This window comes from Colobus angolensis, unplaced genomic scaffold (genome assembly GCF_000951035.1).
Source record: "Colobus angolensis palliatus isolate OR3802 unplaced genomic scaffold, Cang.pa_1.0 Scaffold181, whole genome shotgun sequence".
Lineage (NCBI taxonomy): Eukaryota > Metazoa > Chordata > Mammalia > Primates > Cercopithecidae > Colobus > Colobus angolensis.
In genome coordinates this window covers 2,760,467-2,776,067 of record NW_012114944.1, presented here as the reverse complement: position 1 = coordinate 2,776,067, position 15,601 = coordinate 2,760,467, and the positions used below count along the sequence as shown (strand labels likewise).

Sequence of the window (15,601 nt, the reverse complement as noted above, 5' to 3'; positions counted from 1 at the left end):
TATTTGAGTAAAAGGGGAATAAAACTAGATGAGTGGTTTTCAAACTTTAAAACATTGGAAGTTCTCTTTGAAAACAGAAGATGAGAATTGAAATGGATGGCACTGGAAGCTGCTCTTGTCCATGGGGGTCTGGAGCTGCCAGGGGACCTGCTCACATCCCCTCCTCACTCAGCACCTCGCACCCCTCTCTTCCGCACACACTGTGACTTACTTCCATGTGGGAGGGCCTGCAGTTAATTACATCTCCTCGTCACTCAGCACCTCCCACCCCTCCCTTCCCCACACACTGACTTACTTCCATGTGGGAGGGCCTGTAGTTAATTCTCCTGTGTCTTGAGTGGTTGGGAGATGATTTGGTCAGACCCTTAGTGAAATGATGTGAGAAGGAACAGGGATGCTGTGGCTCTGAAGAAGGTAGTAGAACATCCCACACCTGCTAATAAGCACATTTTGCTAACTCAGTTGACTCCCCTCAAATTTGCCTAGTGAAAATTGAAGGGCTGGATGTGGACCCAGAGAGCAGGGTGGACAGAGCCCATGCTGGAAGTACTGAGCATCAAGACTGCATGGGGCTGGCTTAGCATCATCATTCTGTGCAAAGACAATAAATAATTAATGTCACACTGTCTGAAATTCTCACCAAAACCAAAAAGGCACATTAACATGATTGTTCCAACCTCATGGTTTTTCAAGTGTGAGAGCCCAGAGACCTCTTCAGAAGCTAAGAGAGCACCTGCTGCCACAGCTGTTAGCATTTGCAGACATAATCACAATGCTCTCCCCTCCCCGCACCGAACCTCGGTTTTTCTACTGTTTTTGTAGATGTCAGGATGTAACGACCTCTGCACCCTGAAAATAAATGTTTTTAAGGACGGTCTTTGTGGTGTCTTTGTTGTAGGAATGCTGTATAGGTGGGTGCAGGTCCCACTGGTATTCCTTTATCATCCCTCATGCATCCTATCCTTTCTTCTGCATGCCCACTTCAGCTATTTAGTCTACACCCTCCTTACCTCTCACGCCTGGACTATGATCACAGCCCCACCATTCACCTTGCCCGCAATTTTTAACCAGCCCTAATCATCTTACACTACTGCCCTTGACTGTGTATGTCCTGCCGTATAAGCATTCTAGTACTTCATTCACTTGCTGAGATATGTGCTCTGTCCTCTCCCACACACACTAAGTAGCATTTTCCAGGTGCCAGACGGGTACAAGACACTGAAAATCATATGGATGGAATCATCTGGATTCCTCCCATATGAAAGTAGGTAGAATCAGGTCCTGAACTCAGACTCCAGTGGAGGCATGGGTGAGATGAGGTCACTATCCCTGGCAGCCTACTGTGTCTGCTTTGTGGTTAGAGCAGAGGGAGATCAAGGAAGACTTCCCAGAAGAGGAAGCAGGCATTTGAACTGGCGGGAGTGGGTGTGGGGGATTCAGGCTAAGGAAACAGCATGCAAAAAGGAGTCAGGGTAGAGAAATGCAGTGTAGTTTGTGAACAGGGAGGAATGGCCAGTTGCTGCTGCTCAGAGCTATGGTAGTGGGCGGCGGTCATTTTGGGCCACAACCGTAAATGCTGACAGAGGAGGTTGAACTTGTTACCATAAGCAGTGGACAGCCTGAATCTCTGCCTTCTGTTGTCCACTGGGCTTGAGGAAGACAATTCCACAGCCCATGTTCAATCCCAAATGTATCTGCTTTCCCCCTTAAATACAAATAAGGCTAGATTTTAGTTAAGGTGGATTTGTTTTTTTTTCAGGTTTTATGGTGAAATTAATACCAACATCTTTAAAAACACTGCCCCGCCCCCTCCTCCAGGGATGGATGGTGCAGGAGAAATGAGTAAGAACGGCAGATCCAGCGACAGTAAAATTCTCTGCTCATGAATTTCCTCCTTCCCAGTCTTTACCAGGGCTTCTTGAACATTAAATCAGAGGATGATTATTCCGTGATATTTTAATTAATTAAGGGAAAGCCAAGTGCTCTGGTGTCTCAGTTTAATGAATTCAGAACGTGGAAGCCCAGCGCCCAGGGCTGAGTTGTACACCTACACTTGCCCACGCTCTGGCTCCCTGGGGCTGACCTCTCTCCTGGAACGTGAACTCCTTTACGGCCGGGGCTCCTTTTGAGTTCAGCCTCATTGCATCCAGCAATGAGAAGTGTGTGGGTCCGAGGAGGCAGACTTGTCTGTGTTGGCTTTCACTGTGGCTATCTCTTCCTCATGCCTACATCTCCCCTCTATATTAGGGAACGGTTGATTCTTGAGGGAAGAGTAAAAATCCTGAGTACTAGGGAGTCGGGGAACAGTCTCCCCTCTTTCCTCCATGCATAAATCCACCCATCACACACATTTGCAGAGCTCCTCCAGTGCACCAGGCATCGCCAGGTAGCGAAGGGTCTACAACTGCTCACAGACCTCGGAGTCTCAGCTCTGGCACAGAGGGCTGCTTGTGGTGCCAGGTGGCGTGCCCCTGTCTCTCTGCGGTTGAAGGTGTAGGCAGCTCTTGCTTGGGTGGAAAGGGGACTAGCTTTAGAGTTGGAAGACCCAGAACCAAGGTCAAGCCCTGTCGCAGACTGCAAGGCTGGGTCACTTCCATCAATGCTTAGGGCCTCCATTTCCTCTTCAATCCGGGAAGGGTGGCATCCCTGCCCTGGCCTGTTGCTCTGAGAGCCAGCCCCATGTGTGAATGGCCACGCACTGTCTGTTCTGCACAGATCTTGGAGGGCTGTGTGCTGGAGGCAGAGGGCTGGGAGTGAAATCAAACATGCTCGGAGTATGTGAGGCACAGTCTAGCAGGACAGAAACATTAGACCCGTTTCAACCAACGAGAGCTGCCTCAGCACAAGACCAAATGAAGGGTGCCCAGAGACCTCTTCAGACGGTAAGAGAGCATGTGCTGCCACAGCGGTTAGCACAAAAGGTTAGCTCAAAGGGTGAGATTGCTTAAATGAGAAGTTCAGAGGAACCGTCCTGGAGGGGGTGGCCCTTAAGTAGGGCTCCAAGGAAAAGGAACAGCGTGAGCACGGCTAGATGAGAGGCAGCAAATGGCCCATGAGAGCATTAAACTCAAAAAGCGTCCTTGTCAGAAGCAGTCTCCTGTTGGCACATCTCCATGGATGTGCCACAGGCGGCAGAACTGGGGTGAGCTGCCAGCAAAATCTAGGGTCTTCCACAGTGTTGAACTGTCCTGTCACAGACTATATACTTCCTGCCTCCTCTTGCACCTAGGCTGGGTCATGTAGCTAGTGAAATGTGAGTAGAAGTGATGTGTTCCATGCAGAGCCCAGGGCTTTCAAAAAGTCACTGTGCCTTTTCTGCACTGTCTCCCCCATTTGCCAGCTGACACGGAGATCTCTGAGACCCCGGACAGGGGTTTTCACCTGGATCCCTAGACCCCTTTGGGTTCTACAGGTAGATTCACAGATTCTCTGAACTCCTTGAGAGCGTGCAAACTGTGTGCATGTGCATGTGTACATCCTTTTCACGGTGAAAAGGTCTATTGCTTTGATTAGCTTTTCAAAGGAATACAAAACATAAAAGTGGTTAAGAACAGGCCAGGCGCAGTGGTTCACGCCTGTAATTCCAGCGCTCTGAGAGGCCAAGGCAGGGGAATCACCTGAGGTCAGGAGTTCGAGACCAGCCTGGCCAACATAGTGAAATACAAAAATTAGTCAGGCATGGTAGTGGGCGACTGTAATCCCAGCTACTCGGGAGGCTGAGGCAGGGAGAACTGCTTGAATCCAGGAGGCAGAGGTTGCAGTGAGTCAAGATCGTACCACTGTACTCCAACCTGGGCAACAGAGCAAGGCTCTATCTCAAAAAAAAAAAAAGGTTAAGAACCATTGTAGACGGTGGAACCACAAGATGAAAGGAACCTGTGTCCTTGAATCTCCACGTGGAAGGAAAATGCCAATTCAATTTGCCAGATGCCTGCATTAGATTATTACATAAGCAAAACTGAATCATCATTGTATTGAACCCTCAAATTTGGGGTTTATTCGTTGTGGCAGCTAACATTATGCTAATACACATGGGAAGAACCTTGGCTGGGAGGAACTTGTCCAAGTTGCTCTGTCCACATTTCCAGCTAAGTGAGGTGGGCGGCACCAGAGGCTCTCAAAGGGCCTCATACCAGGACTTCTTGTTTTCCCTTGAGGGTCTTCCTAACTCCAGGATTAATGTACAGATCACTGGGGCTTGGGAGGATTAAGTGACACTCTCAACCCAGGCTGATCTGGCTTCTGTGCCCAACTCCACCAACTGCTCTTACCAAGGTCTGCAGGGAGCCCTGGTGGCTGCCGCCAGGGACACTGCTCAGTGCTCATCCTACTTGACCTCTTGGGAGCCTCAGGCTTCGCTGGGGTCTCCCTCCCCTGGAAAGTACCCGCCTTCCTTGACTTCCTGCCTCCTCTCTCCTGGGTCTTCCTCCTGCTCCTCCTCATTCTCTGCTCACTCCTTGTTGGCATTCTTAAGGTCAAGTGATTTTGCTCCCCTTACAATCTGTTCTCAACATAGCGGCCCCAGTGATCTTTTCAAAACAAGTCATATCATGTCACTGCTGTGCTCAAAAGCCTCTGGTGGCTCCTTCCTCAGAGTAAAGGCCCTCATCAGTCCATCCACACGGTGACCTCCAAACACTAGCCCTCTGCCCCCACTCAGGCTGTGACTTCTCTGTCCTATTTTCCCACCTGGCTTGCTCCATGCCAGTCACCTGGCCTTCTCCTGTGTTCCAGGAGCCTCCAGGCATGCTCCAGTCTCTTTCAGTTCCTTTGTCATCTCTTTGGTGAGACGACCTCTGAGCACCTTACTGAAAATTACAATGTCTACTCCACCCCACCCACTTCCCGATTCCCTTCCCAGCACTATTGTTCTCCATAATACCCTTCACCTCCTGACAGACTAACGATTTCACCTATTTTTCATATGGTCTGTCTCTTCTATCAGAAAGGATGTTCAGGATTTTTTTTTTTTTTTTTTTTTAGTTTCCTGCTGTATCCTCTGCCCCTAGAATAGTTCTTAGCACATAGTCGACGTTCCATAAAATGTGTTAAACAAAGGAATAAATAAGTAAGAGTCCCACTGTGTCCCTAAACGTGCAACCTCCAGGGTGGTTGCAGTGGCTGGCACTACCCCCTCCCCACGTGGTTACTGCAGCCAGAAACATGAGGTTACCCAACTTTCCTCTCTTGTGCCAAGTTGTCCATCCATCATCATGCTCTGAAGCCTGCCTTCTGGTCGTCCAGGCTCTGCCCCCACCCCACACCCTGGTGCTCCAGCATAACCTTGGGCGCAAGCAACAATGTCCTGAGAGGTGCCGACTCCAGGTTAACTCCCTGAATCTATCCTCCACATTGATGCAGAGGCAGCTTCAAAAATCTAATGTGATCCTATCACTTTCCTTTAAAAGCCCTTGGGGGCAGCCAGACATGGTGGCTCACACCTGTAATCTCAGCACTTTGGGTGGCTGAGGCAGGAGGATTGCTTGAGGCCAGGAGTTCAAGACTAGCCTGGCTACATAGCAAGATGTCCCCCATCTCTACAAAATGTTAAAAAAAATTAACCCAGCATGGTGGCACACACCTGTAGTCCCAGTTACTTGGGAGGCTCAGGTGGGAGGATGGCTTGAGCCCAGGAGTTTGAAGCTATAGTGAGCTATGATCAAGCAACTGCGCTCCAGCCTGTGTGGCAGAGGGAGACCCTGTTTAAAAAAACAAAAGCAAAACCAAAAAGCACGCTCCCACTGCTAGACCAAGTGTGAGCTCCTGGAAGGACCCACGAGCCCCTTCACAGTCCAGCCCCTGCCTGCTCCCTGCCCCCATGTGTTTCCTCCCTGCCTCTTTCCTCCTCGTGGGAAAACTTGCCCTTCCTCCAACCCTCCATATTTCTCAGACTCCAGGAGCATCCTTCCCTTATCCCTCTGGTCCCCTGCTAGTCATTTAGCAGGATCCCATGCCCACTCCCACTGGTCCTGTGAGCTGAGCTGGGAGCCCTGCAAAGCAGTGGTGTGCGGCAGAGTCAGAGGACCTGAGCTTAAGCCTGGCTCCACTCACTGCTGAACACCTCCCGGGCTCGATATCTATCAAGTGCAGAAGAATACTATTGAGTGCCCTGATGGCAGTTATAAAGTGAAACCCTGTCTCTACTAAAATACAAAAATTAGCCGGGTGTGGTGGTGGTGTGTGCTTGTAATCCCAGCTACTCAGGACGCATCCAGGAGGCAGAGGTTGCAGTGAGCCAAGATTGCGCCACTGCACTCCAGCCTGGTAGACAGAGAGAGACTCCATCTCAAAATTAAAAAAAAAAAAAAAAAAAGAAGCATGAAGGGAGGTGGCTCACTGTGTGTGCTTGATACAGATGCTTGCTTTCCGCTCATGATCTCATGGCCTCTGTACTTCTCACTGCACTTTCCACCTGGCTCTGTAATTGTCTCCCCTGCCCAGCTGTGAGCTCCTGCAGGGAAGGGACTGTCTTACTCAATTCTGTTTCCCCCAGCAATAGGCCTAGAGCAGGATCATCGCCCCCGACCCCTTTGTTTTTTCTTAAACCAAAGAGCTACTTGTGTGAATTAATGAACCAGGTGGCCACCAGAGGTCAGCCTCACACCCAGAATGCAGCCAACCCAAATGAAAGTTCCTAAATGGCCCCGGGTCTGAAGACAACCGGTGGGACTGAGCAGCAGCTCTGATGCATCCACTGTGCTAGTGGCTGGCTGGGTGTGTAGGGCTTGCTGGGCTTTGCTGTGGGTTCTCCAGGCTTGGAGGGTTGGTTCCATGTGCTTGCCAGTATGCCCTGCTCTCTGGTCCCTCGTGCATGCTCACGGGGAACTGATTCCAGAAGAGTTACTTATTAAACCTCTCTACTTCCGTTTCCTCATCTGAAAAATAAGTGGAGCGGTAACTCCACTATTCCACTACCTGCTTTATAGGATGGTTGTGAGGCTTCCCTAACATGGCAAGGTGCCTGGTATAGTGTTTGCAGAGTAAGATCTTGGTGAGAGTTTGCTGAGTGGATGGAAGCCCCAGAATTGCAACATCTCCCTCCAAGTGTGAGTCTGGTGGGCAGTGTCTGGCCTGAATGAGGACACACAGTTAAACCTCCCTGCTCACAAGTTTGTGCATTCAGCACAATGGTAAAATGAGCGGAGGGGACTGCGCTTGGTGGCTCATGCCTGTAATTCCAGCACTTTGGGAGATCAAGGTGGGCAGATCATTTGAACCCAGGATTTCAAGACCAGCTTGGGCTATGAGGCAAAACCCTGTCTCTTCAAAAAATACACAAATCGGCCAGGCATCATGACGCATGCCTGTAGGCCCAGCTACTCAGGAGGCTAGGTGTGAGGATTGCTTGAACCCAAGAGGTGGAGGCTGCAGTGCACCATGATCGTGCCACTGCACTCCAGCCTGGACGACAGAATGAGACCCTATCTCAATCAATCAATCAATCATTTTTAAAAGAATTTAAAAATGGGTGGAGGAGCCATGATGGCTGAGCTTATTAACAGTCTGGCGTATGGCTCCTCACTCTCAGAATTTCAGGGCTCAAAACAAGAGACCTTGAAGACCGTCTTTTCCAATCCCACTCCATACTGGAACACTCCATACTGGAGTGCTGAAACTTAAATAAGGAATGGATTTGTTAAAATATTGTGATGTTGCACATTAATCATTAGAGACACCCACCCACCCACTTCCATGTCCCAGTGCGTTTATGAGAAACTTTCACTGCTGTGCAACAGAGGTGTCAACAGCCTCCAAGAGAAATCTGTAGAAGGTGCACTATGGGGGAATGTCAGGGTCACCTCAGCTGTAGACAAATGGTGTAGAAAGGAGGTCCTAGGAAGGGAGGTGAGGGAACCAGACAAACCCTGAACCCTCAAGCAGCAGTTTCCAGCCAAACCCAAATTATGATAATAAACAAAATCTTCATGTTGCCTAGGTAAGACAATAGGAGGTTTAAGAGTTGACTGGGGCCAGGCATGGTGGCTCACGCCTGTAATCCCAACACTTTGGGAGGCTGTGGCAGGAGGGTTGCTTGAGACCAGGAGTTTCAGACCAGCCTGGGAAATATGGTGAAACCCCATCTCTACGAAAAATACAAAAAAAAAAAAAAAAATTAACCAGGCCATGGTGGTGAGTGCCTGTAGTCCCAGCTACTTGGGAGGCTCACGTGGGAGGACTGCTTGAGGTGGGGAGGCAGAGATGACTGGGGTGTGCATTTACAGGAAAGGGGGGATCTGAATGCAAGGTGACTTGTAAGCAGCATTGTCTAGAAAGGTGGACCGAGAGAGGGAGGCTCGGCATTCTGCTTCTATGTTGTGGCCTGGCTGGTTGGATTTGCCTTCACTCCCATCAGTTGGGGAATGAACATAGCAAGACTAACAACAAGCATTATGAACTCTGAGGTTTGAAACTCTGGAAAGCCCCAGCATGTCGAGGTGGCCCCCATGCTAGGCTTGGCTGGAAGGGTGGTGTGGTTTGGAAGGGGTGGGGGCTGTGGAAACAAGTACAACAAGATAGGCCCACACTGAGCAGGAACCAGAGGTTTTCTCTACGGGTCTTACAGTTGCACTTTGTCCCCATCCAAGAGAAAACAAAACAGAAACACTGGGGAGGGGACTTTTGCACCTGACTGAGGGTTGACTAGACCACCTGGGTCCCTTCAATCCCCCACACTCCATAAAATGTTCAGCAGCAGGACAATATGGAGACAAAATGGATTTGCTCACAGAATGTATACTTTTTTTTAAATTAAATGAAGTTAATTCACAGCCAGGTGTTGTGGCTCACACCTGTAATCCCAGCACTTTGGGAGGCCGAGGCAGGTGGATCACCTGAAGTCAGGAGTTCGAGATCAGCCTGCTCAAAATGGCGAAACCTCATCTCTACTAAAAATACAAAAATTAGCCAGGTGTGATGGCGTGCACCTATAATCCCAGCTACTCAGGAGGCTGAGACAGGAGAATTGCTTGAACCTCAGAGGCGGGGGTTGCAGTGAGATGAGATCACACCACTGCACTCCAGCCTGGGTGACAGAGTGAGACTTCATGTCAAAAAACAAAAAAAAAAGAAAAAGAAAAGAAAGAAATTAATTCATATACCATAATTAAACAATTCCATAGTTTTATAGTATTTTTACCAAATCGTGCAACCACTACTATTGTTCAATTCCAGAACATTTTCAAAACCTCCCAAAAATAAATCCTATGCCCACTAGCAGTTACTCCTCTATCCCCTGGCAACCACTAATCTATGTTCCATCTCTATGGATTTGCCTAGTTGCATATTTCATATAAATGGAATCATACAGTCTGTAGCCTTGTACACCTCTCTGGCTTGTTTCACTGAGAAGGATGTTTTCAGGGTTCACTGATGTCGCAGGGTGTGTCAGTGCTTCATTCCTTTTTATGGCTGAGTAGTCCAAGGAATATTCCAAGCAAACATTTTCTTAATCCACTCATCAGATAATGGACATTTGGGATGTTTGGGTTTACTTTACAATTGCAATTATGTAAGCATATTCTTTGTCTACTCCTTCCCACAAATTAAGGAAAATCAGTAGCAAAATGAAGGGCAAGCAACTAAAACAGCCAGCAACTGGCACACAGACAAGGAAAAGCACCTTTGGTTTTTAGGTTAAGCCAATTAAGAGTGGGGCCGAGATTTGGTATCCACCTGGTTCAAAACCCCTAACGCTTTCCAAGCCTATGTCTGAGTTGAGTCAATCCACTAAACCGTCAAGTCAACCCATGGGAAAGTCCCTGGATCAGCAGGAAGAGCTACAAATTACAGATCATTGGTTTTTAATCTATCTTCCAGAGACTCCTAAGAGTTCATGCAAGCAACTCATGGGCCCCCAAGGGAGCTGTGGCTGGAGGTTGGATAGGTAGAACTCTGAGCCTGGTCCCCATCCCTGCTTTAAATAGAACGGCCTTGATTGAATTGCTTTATTTGTGGGGTTTCTTCTAAGAGTTAATTTGGAACAAATAAAGGGTGTTCTTGGCTTTAAAATAGTTTGGCAAGCATTGGTCAAGGTGGTTGTGGAAGTGCTGGACTGGGACTGGGCCTCCCTGACAGCTGCTCTTATGAGTTCTTCTGAGGAACCTTGATGGTGACTGTCTTCACCTCTGTGTAGGCCTTAAGTCCATCCTCACCCAGCTCCCTCCCATTTCCAGATTCCTTAAACCCTCCAAATGGTGTGTGGCAGGTGACGATGTTGTAGGTGTTTACCCACACGGTCCCGGCCTGGAGTGCCTGGGTGAAGTACATGGCCTTGTCCAGGTCCCGGGTGAACACAGCTGCAGCCAGGCCATACCTAGTGTTGTTGGCCCTCTCAATCACCTCCTCAATCTTCTTGAACTTGAACAGGGGCTGCACAGGCCCAAAGATCTCCTCTTTGGCGATCCTCATGTCATCCTGCACGCCACCAAAGACAGTAGGTTTGATGAAGAAACCACGCTCCCCAAAACGCTCTCCGCCACAGAGCAGTTTTGCACCCTCCTTCTGGCCAAGTTGGATGTAGCCTAGGACTCGTTCAAACTGCTCCTTGTCCACCTGAGGCCCCTGCTGGGTGTCCAGCTCAAAGGGGTTCCCCACTTTCCTCTGCTTTGCTTTCTCCACAGTTCTCTCAAGAAACTCATTGTAGATGGATTCTTCCACGAAGGTCCGGGAGCCAGCACAGCAGCACTGGCCCATGTTGAAAAACAGGGCTTCGTGGCACTGCTCTACGGCATGCTCCATGTCAGCATCGGCCAGCACGATGCTGGGGCTCTTGCCGCCCAGCTCCAGGGTGACTCTCTTGAGGTTGGAATCACCAGCTGCTTTCTGGATCAGGTGGCCTACCTCGGTGGAACCGGTGAAGGCAACTTTGTCAACATCCATGTGCTGCGCGATGGCCGCACCTGCTGTTGGGCCATAGCCCGTGATGATGTTCACCACCCCAGGGGGAAAGCCCGCCTCCTTGATGAGGGAGGCCAAGTACAGGGCAGAGAGGGGTGTCTGCTCTGCCACCTTCATAACCACAGTGTTGCCTGTGGCAAGCGCCGGGGCGAGTTTCCAACCCTGCATTACCAAGGGAAAGTTCCACGGGATGATCTGGCCACAGACACCAATGGGCTCATGCCGGGTGAAGCAGAAATGCTCGCCATCCATGGGGATCGTCTTGCCATGCCACTTGTCAGCCCAGCCGGCAAAGTACCGATACACCTTGATGACCTCATCCAAGTCCAAGGCGTAAGACTCTTGGAAAGGCTTCCCATTGTCCAAGGTCTCCAGTGAGGCCAAGTAGACTCGATCCCGCTCCACTAGGTCTGCCAGGCGGTTCAGCAGACGGCCCCGCTCAGAGGCATCCATCCGGCGCCATGGGGACCCCAGGCGGAAGGCCTCCCGGGCTGCTTTCACCGCCAGATCCACATCAGCCCAGTCACCTTCAGCCACGTGCCCGATGACCTCCCCGGTGGTAGGGTTGACCGTTGGGAAAGTCTTCTTGCTGACTGCATCTTGCCATTCGTTGTTGATGAACAGCTGGTTGTAGGAGATGCCTGGGTTCAGAATGGGGCTTGGGAGGGCTGCTGCTGAGGAGTACCGGGCAGTCCTGCCCTGGAGGCAAAGCAGCTGGCGTGCCAGGAAGCGCAGCATGCTGACCACTCTGGAGAGGGACAAAAGAAACCAGGGTGAAAAGGTGGGATAAGGCAGGTGGCGGTACCCAAGGGCCCACCCGCTCAGACATTCCAAGATTCCAGCGTTAAGGATTGTCACCTCTAAAAACATAGACTGTAAGAGCTGTGAGGGCCCTGATGAACTCTCTGGGCCAACTCTATCACGTCCCGCCTATCCTCAGCTCACACCCTCACCTCTGCTGGGTCTCAGCAAGGCCTTCCCTGACCACCCTTTATAAAATTGCAACTCTTCCCACCCCAACACTCTCTATCCCCCCCACCCTGCTTTACTGCTTCTCTATCTCACATCCCAAATACTATCTTTACAGGCTTCTATGTTTGTCTGTCTGCCCCCAATAAAATGCAAGCTCCATGAGCACAGGAACTTATTTTTCTGTTTCATTCATCGCTATGTCCCCGAGCCTAGAGATACACCTGCTACAGAGCAGCGGCTCAACACATAGTACTGAATGATACACTGAGGAAACACTGAAATTGCCACAAAGGCTGTCTAAGAATTGACTAAGACTTGAGTAGAAATCAAAGAGACTTGGAGACAGTTGTTCTCTGAGAGGGACCTGCTTCACTTCACCTCTGTGCCTCAGTTCCCCCATATGTGAAATGCCTCATGGGGTTATGTTGAATGATGTCTTGCATATGAAAACCCTGGCAAGCTCCACTCAGGACATCAGGACTGGCCGTGCCTCAGAAATTGACCTAGCCCAGCACCCCCCAACCACAGGTCTCAGCATAGCCTTTTCTGCTTTCCCAGAGGTGCAGCAAGTCAGGAGGCAGTTGAGAAGAAAAGCTACAACTCTGAGAAGTGTAGACTTCGTTAAAACAACTACTGTTATAAAACTTAAAACAGTGGATAATACATATTAAATGAAAATTAAACAGAGTGTAACGTTCCCAGATTAGTTGAAGCAGTTATTCTTCAGTCAGAATTTGAATCTCTCTGCCTTTGACGTCTCATGAATTTTGCTCTGCCCAGCAGTAAAATGGAATTGCACCTGCCTGTCCCTTTACCCCCAGACTCTCACCCTCCACCCCTGGGCAGGGAGAGGAACAAAAAACTCAATCAGGAAAGCAAGGCTCCATGTAGGTCCCCAGCCCCATAAAAATCAATGTGATAGGCGTGGTGGCTTATGCTAGTAACGCTTTGGGAGGCCGAAGTGGGAGGATTGCTTGGGGCCAGGAGTTTGAGACCACCCTGAGCACATAGCAAGAACTCTCTCTACAAAAATAAATAAATAAATAAATTTGCCGAGCATAGTGGTGCATGCCTGTAGTTCCAGCTGTTCGGGAGGCTGAGGTGGGGGGAAACACTTGAGCCCAGGAGGTTGAGGCTGCAGTGAGCCACGATTGTGCCACTGCACTCCAGCCTGGATAACAGAGCAAGACTGTATCTAATAATAATTATAATCATCAATGCTGACCAAGAAAGTTTCCCTTCCCCTTGGGGGTGTTAGAAATAACGCTCAAAATCTTAAGGAAATTGAACACTCGAACAAAGGATTCTTAGCAAAGCAAATTTACTTCTGCGCAGAGGGATGCCTCCTTGACCAGTTGCCATGAGAGCACACTTGAACAAAGGGGCACAACAGCTTTTATTCCTGATGCAAGTCCTGCCCCTGTACCCTTTCCCCATTGGCTGGGGTCAGGTGGTACAATCTAACCCGGTTGGCTAAACATTTGATTTTTTTAGATAGAGTGGGCATGTAAAAGAAAGTGGAGAGAAAGGGAAAGGGGTGTCTGCGATGAGCTAGAAAGTTAGTCCTCTTTCCAAATAAGCGAAGGAATGTGAGCTGGTAACTGATAACGCTTGGTACTGTGGCGTGCCTGGGCATCTAACAAAGGCAAAAAGGAAAAAAATGAAAAAAAAAAAGGGTGAGGGGCTATTATGAATTAAAGAATAAAAGACTGATAATATTATTTGAAGAGAAACCTCATCATATCCCACGGGGGAAGCTGAGTCAGCAGGTCTGCCAGGGGTGCCCCAGGGTTCCATTTAGCTCACGACTTTGCCACATGCTGGGACAGAGCGCCCTTGCCAACAACAGGCCTGGCTCTGAGGGTGAGGAGACCAAAAGGAGGTAGGGGAAAGGGGAGTCACCGATCCATGGGGTAAGGATTGGAGGGGTGAAGCAGTCAGGAGAGGTGGTCACACGCCAAGGCTGGCAGACCTTTGCAGTCACACAAAGGCTGTTCCTACTCTTGGGGCCTGTATGGGGTCCCTGCCGGGGCCTCCACTTGCAGATAGGAAGATCACAGCTCACAGAACATCATGCTTTACAGTTTGCAGGCCGTCTTCTCAAGGGAAATTTGCCAAGCCTCTCTCAGCCCCTAACTGATCAGGGTCGATGATGACCCCCATTTTGCAAGAAGGCTGGGCACCAGCGAGGTTCAGGGACTCATCGAGGACACACAGCAAGAAAGTATAGGAGCCTCACTCCAGATTTCCACAGCGCTAACTTTGCATATCCTCCAGAATACGGGCAATTTTTTACAGTTCATTCACTGCGGGAAGGACCGGACCTTCTCTATCCGCGAGGACTGCGGCGGCACCCATCTCACCCCTTCTGTGGTGGAAAGGGCGCAGCCTCTGCGCTTGTCCAAGCCTCTGGGCTATGGTCAGGGGCCCTCTGTTGGAGTGGGCCGAGTGGGCAGGAGTGTTGAAGTCGAGCTAACGTGGGAAGGTCTGGGGGCTTCTGCATCCTCGGGGCCGCTGTACCGTCACCCAGAGGCAGGGGTTGGGATTAGGGGGTGTGGAGAGAGTCCTACCGTGCAACTGTGTCCGGAATTGGTGGGTTCTTGGTCTCACTAACTTCAAGAATGAAGCCGTGGACCCTAGCGGTGTGAGAGTTACAGTTTTTAAAGATGGTGTGTCTGGAGTCTGTTCCTTCAGACTTTCAGATGTGTCTGGATCTTCTTCCTTCTGGTGGGTGGTCTCGCTGTCAGGAGTGAAGCTGCAGACCGTCCTGGTGAGTGTCACAGCTCTTAAAGGCAGCGCGCCTGGAGTTGTTCATTCTTCCCGGTGGGTTCATGGTCTCGCTAGCTTCAGGAGTGAAACTGCAGACCTTCGTGGTGAGTGTTACAGCTCATAAAGGCAGCGTGGACCCAAAGAGTGAACAGCACCAAGTTTTATTACAAACAGGTAAAGAAAAAACCTTACACAGTGTGGAACTTGACCTGAGCATGTTGCTGCTCACTAGCTCTGGCAGCCTGCTTTTAGTCCCTTATCTGGCCCCACCCACATCCTGCTGATTGGTCCATTTTACAGAGAGCTGATTGGTCCGTTTTGATAGTGCTGATTGGTGTGTTTACAATCCTTGAGCGAGACACAGAGTCACAGAGTGCTAGGTAGCTAGATACAGAGTTAGCTAGATACAGAGTACCAACTGGTGTATTTACAAACCTTGAGCTAGCCACAAAGTGCTGACTGGTGCGTTTACAATCCTTGAGCTAGATACAGAGTCACAGAGTACTAGTCCTCCCAAGTCTCCACTGGGTTAGCTAGATACAGAGTACCAATTGGTGTATTCACAAGCCCCGAACTAGACACAGAGTGCTGATTGGTGCACATACGATCCTCCGGTTAGATATAAAAGTTCTCCAAGTCCCCATCCAATTCAGGAACCCAGCTGGCTTCACCCAGTGGATACTGCACCCGGGCTGCAGGCGGAGCTACCCGCCAGTCCCAAGCCGCGCCTGCACTCCTCAGCCCTTGGACTGTCGATGGGACCGGGCGCCACGGAGCAGGGGGCGGCGCCTGTCGGGGAGGCTCAGGCCGCGGGGGAGCCCACAGCAGGGGAGGGGCTTGGACATGACGGGCTGCAGGTCCCGCCGGGAGGCAGCAAAGGCCCAGCGAGAATTTGAGTGCGGCGCGGCGGGCCGGCACTGCAACCTCCGCAGCTGCTGGCCCGGGTGCTAAGTCCCTCAGGCCC

General features: G+C 50.2%; 1 protein-coding gene across 4 annotated transcripts; it reads right to left on the bottom strand.

Annotated features, from left to right (window-relative positions):
* Positions 1-8,717: 8,717 nt before the first annotated feature.
* Positions 8,718-11,644, bottom strand: ALDH1B1 (aldehyde dehydrogenase 1 family, member B1). 4 transcript variants are annotated; one of them, XM_011939459.1, is made up of 2 exons: positions 10,313-11,644; positions 9,400-10,046 (listed from the first exon to the last, which is right to left on the bottom strand). In XM_011939459.1, exons 1-2 carry the CDS (start codon positions 11,632-11,634, stop codon positions 9,806-9,808), a joined length of 1,563 nt encoding a protein of 520 aa, XP_011794849.1. In that variant the 5' UTR covers positions 11,635-11,644; the 3' UTR covers positions 9,400-9,805. The 4 variants fall into 4 exon arrangements, with proteins under 4 accessions (XP_011794850.1, XP_011794849.1, XP_011794852.1 ...); XM_011939462.1 differs by having other exon boundaries at positions 9,400-10,146; positions 10,339-11,644; XM_011939461.1 differs by having other exon boundaries at positions 9,400-11,270; positions 11,412-11,644.
* Between the last annotated feature and the right edge of the window lie 3,957 nt (positions 11,645-15,601).

What these genes read in the sequence shown, in the direction of transcription:
- ALDH1B1 (XM_011939459.1), bottom strand. Translation starts at nt 11,634, where the DNA reads ATGCTGCGCTTCCTGGCACGCCAGCTGCTTTGCCTCCAGGGCAGGACT. An exon ending in GAGAGGGCCAACAACACTAG is followed by an intron (nt 10,047 to 10,312) that starts GTATGGCCTGGC and finishes GTCCCAGTCCAG; the next exon opens with CACTTCCACAACCACCTTGA.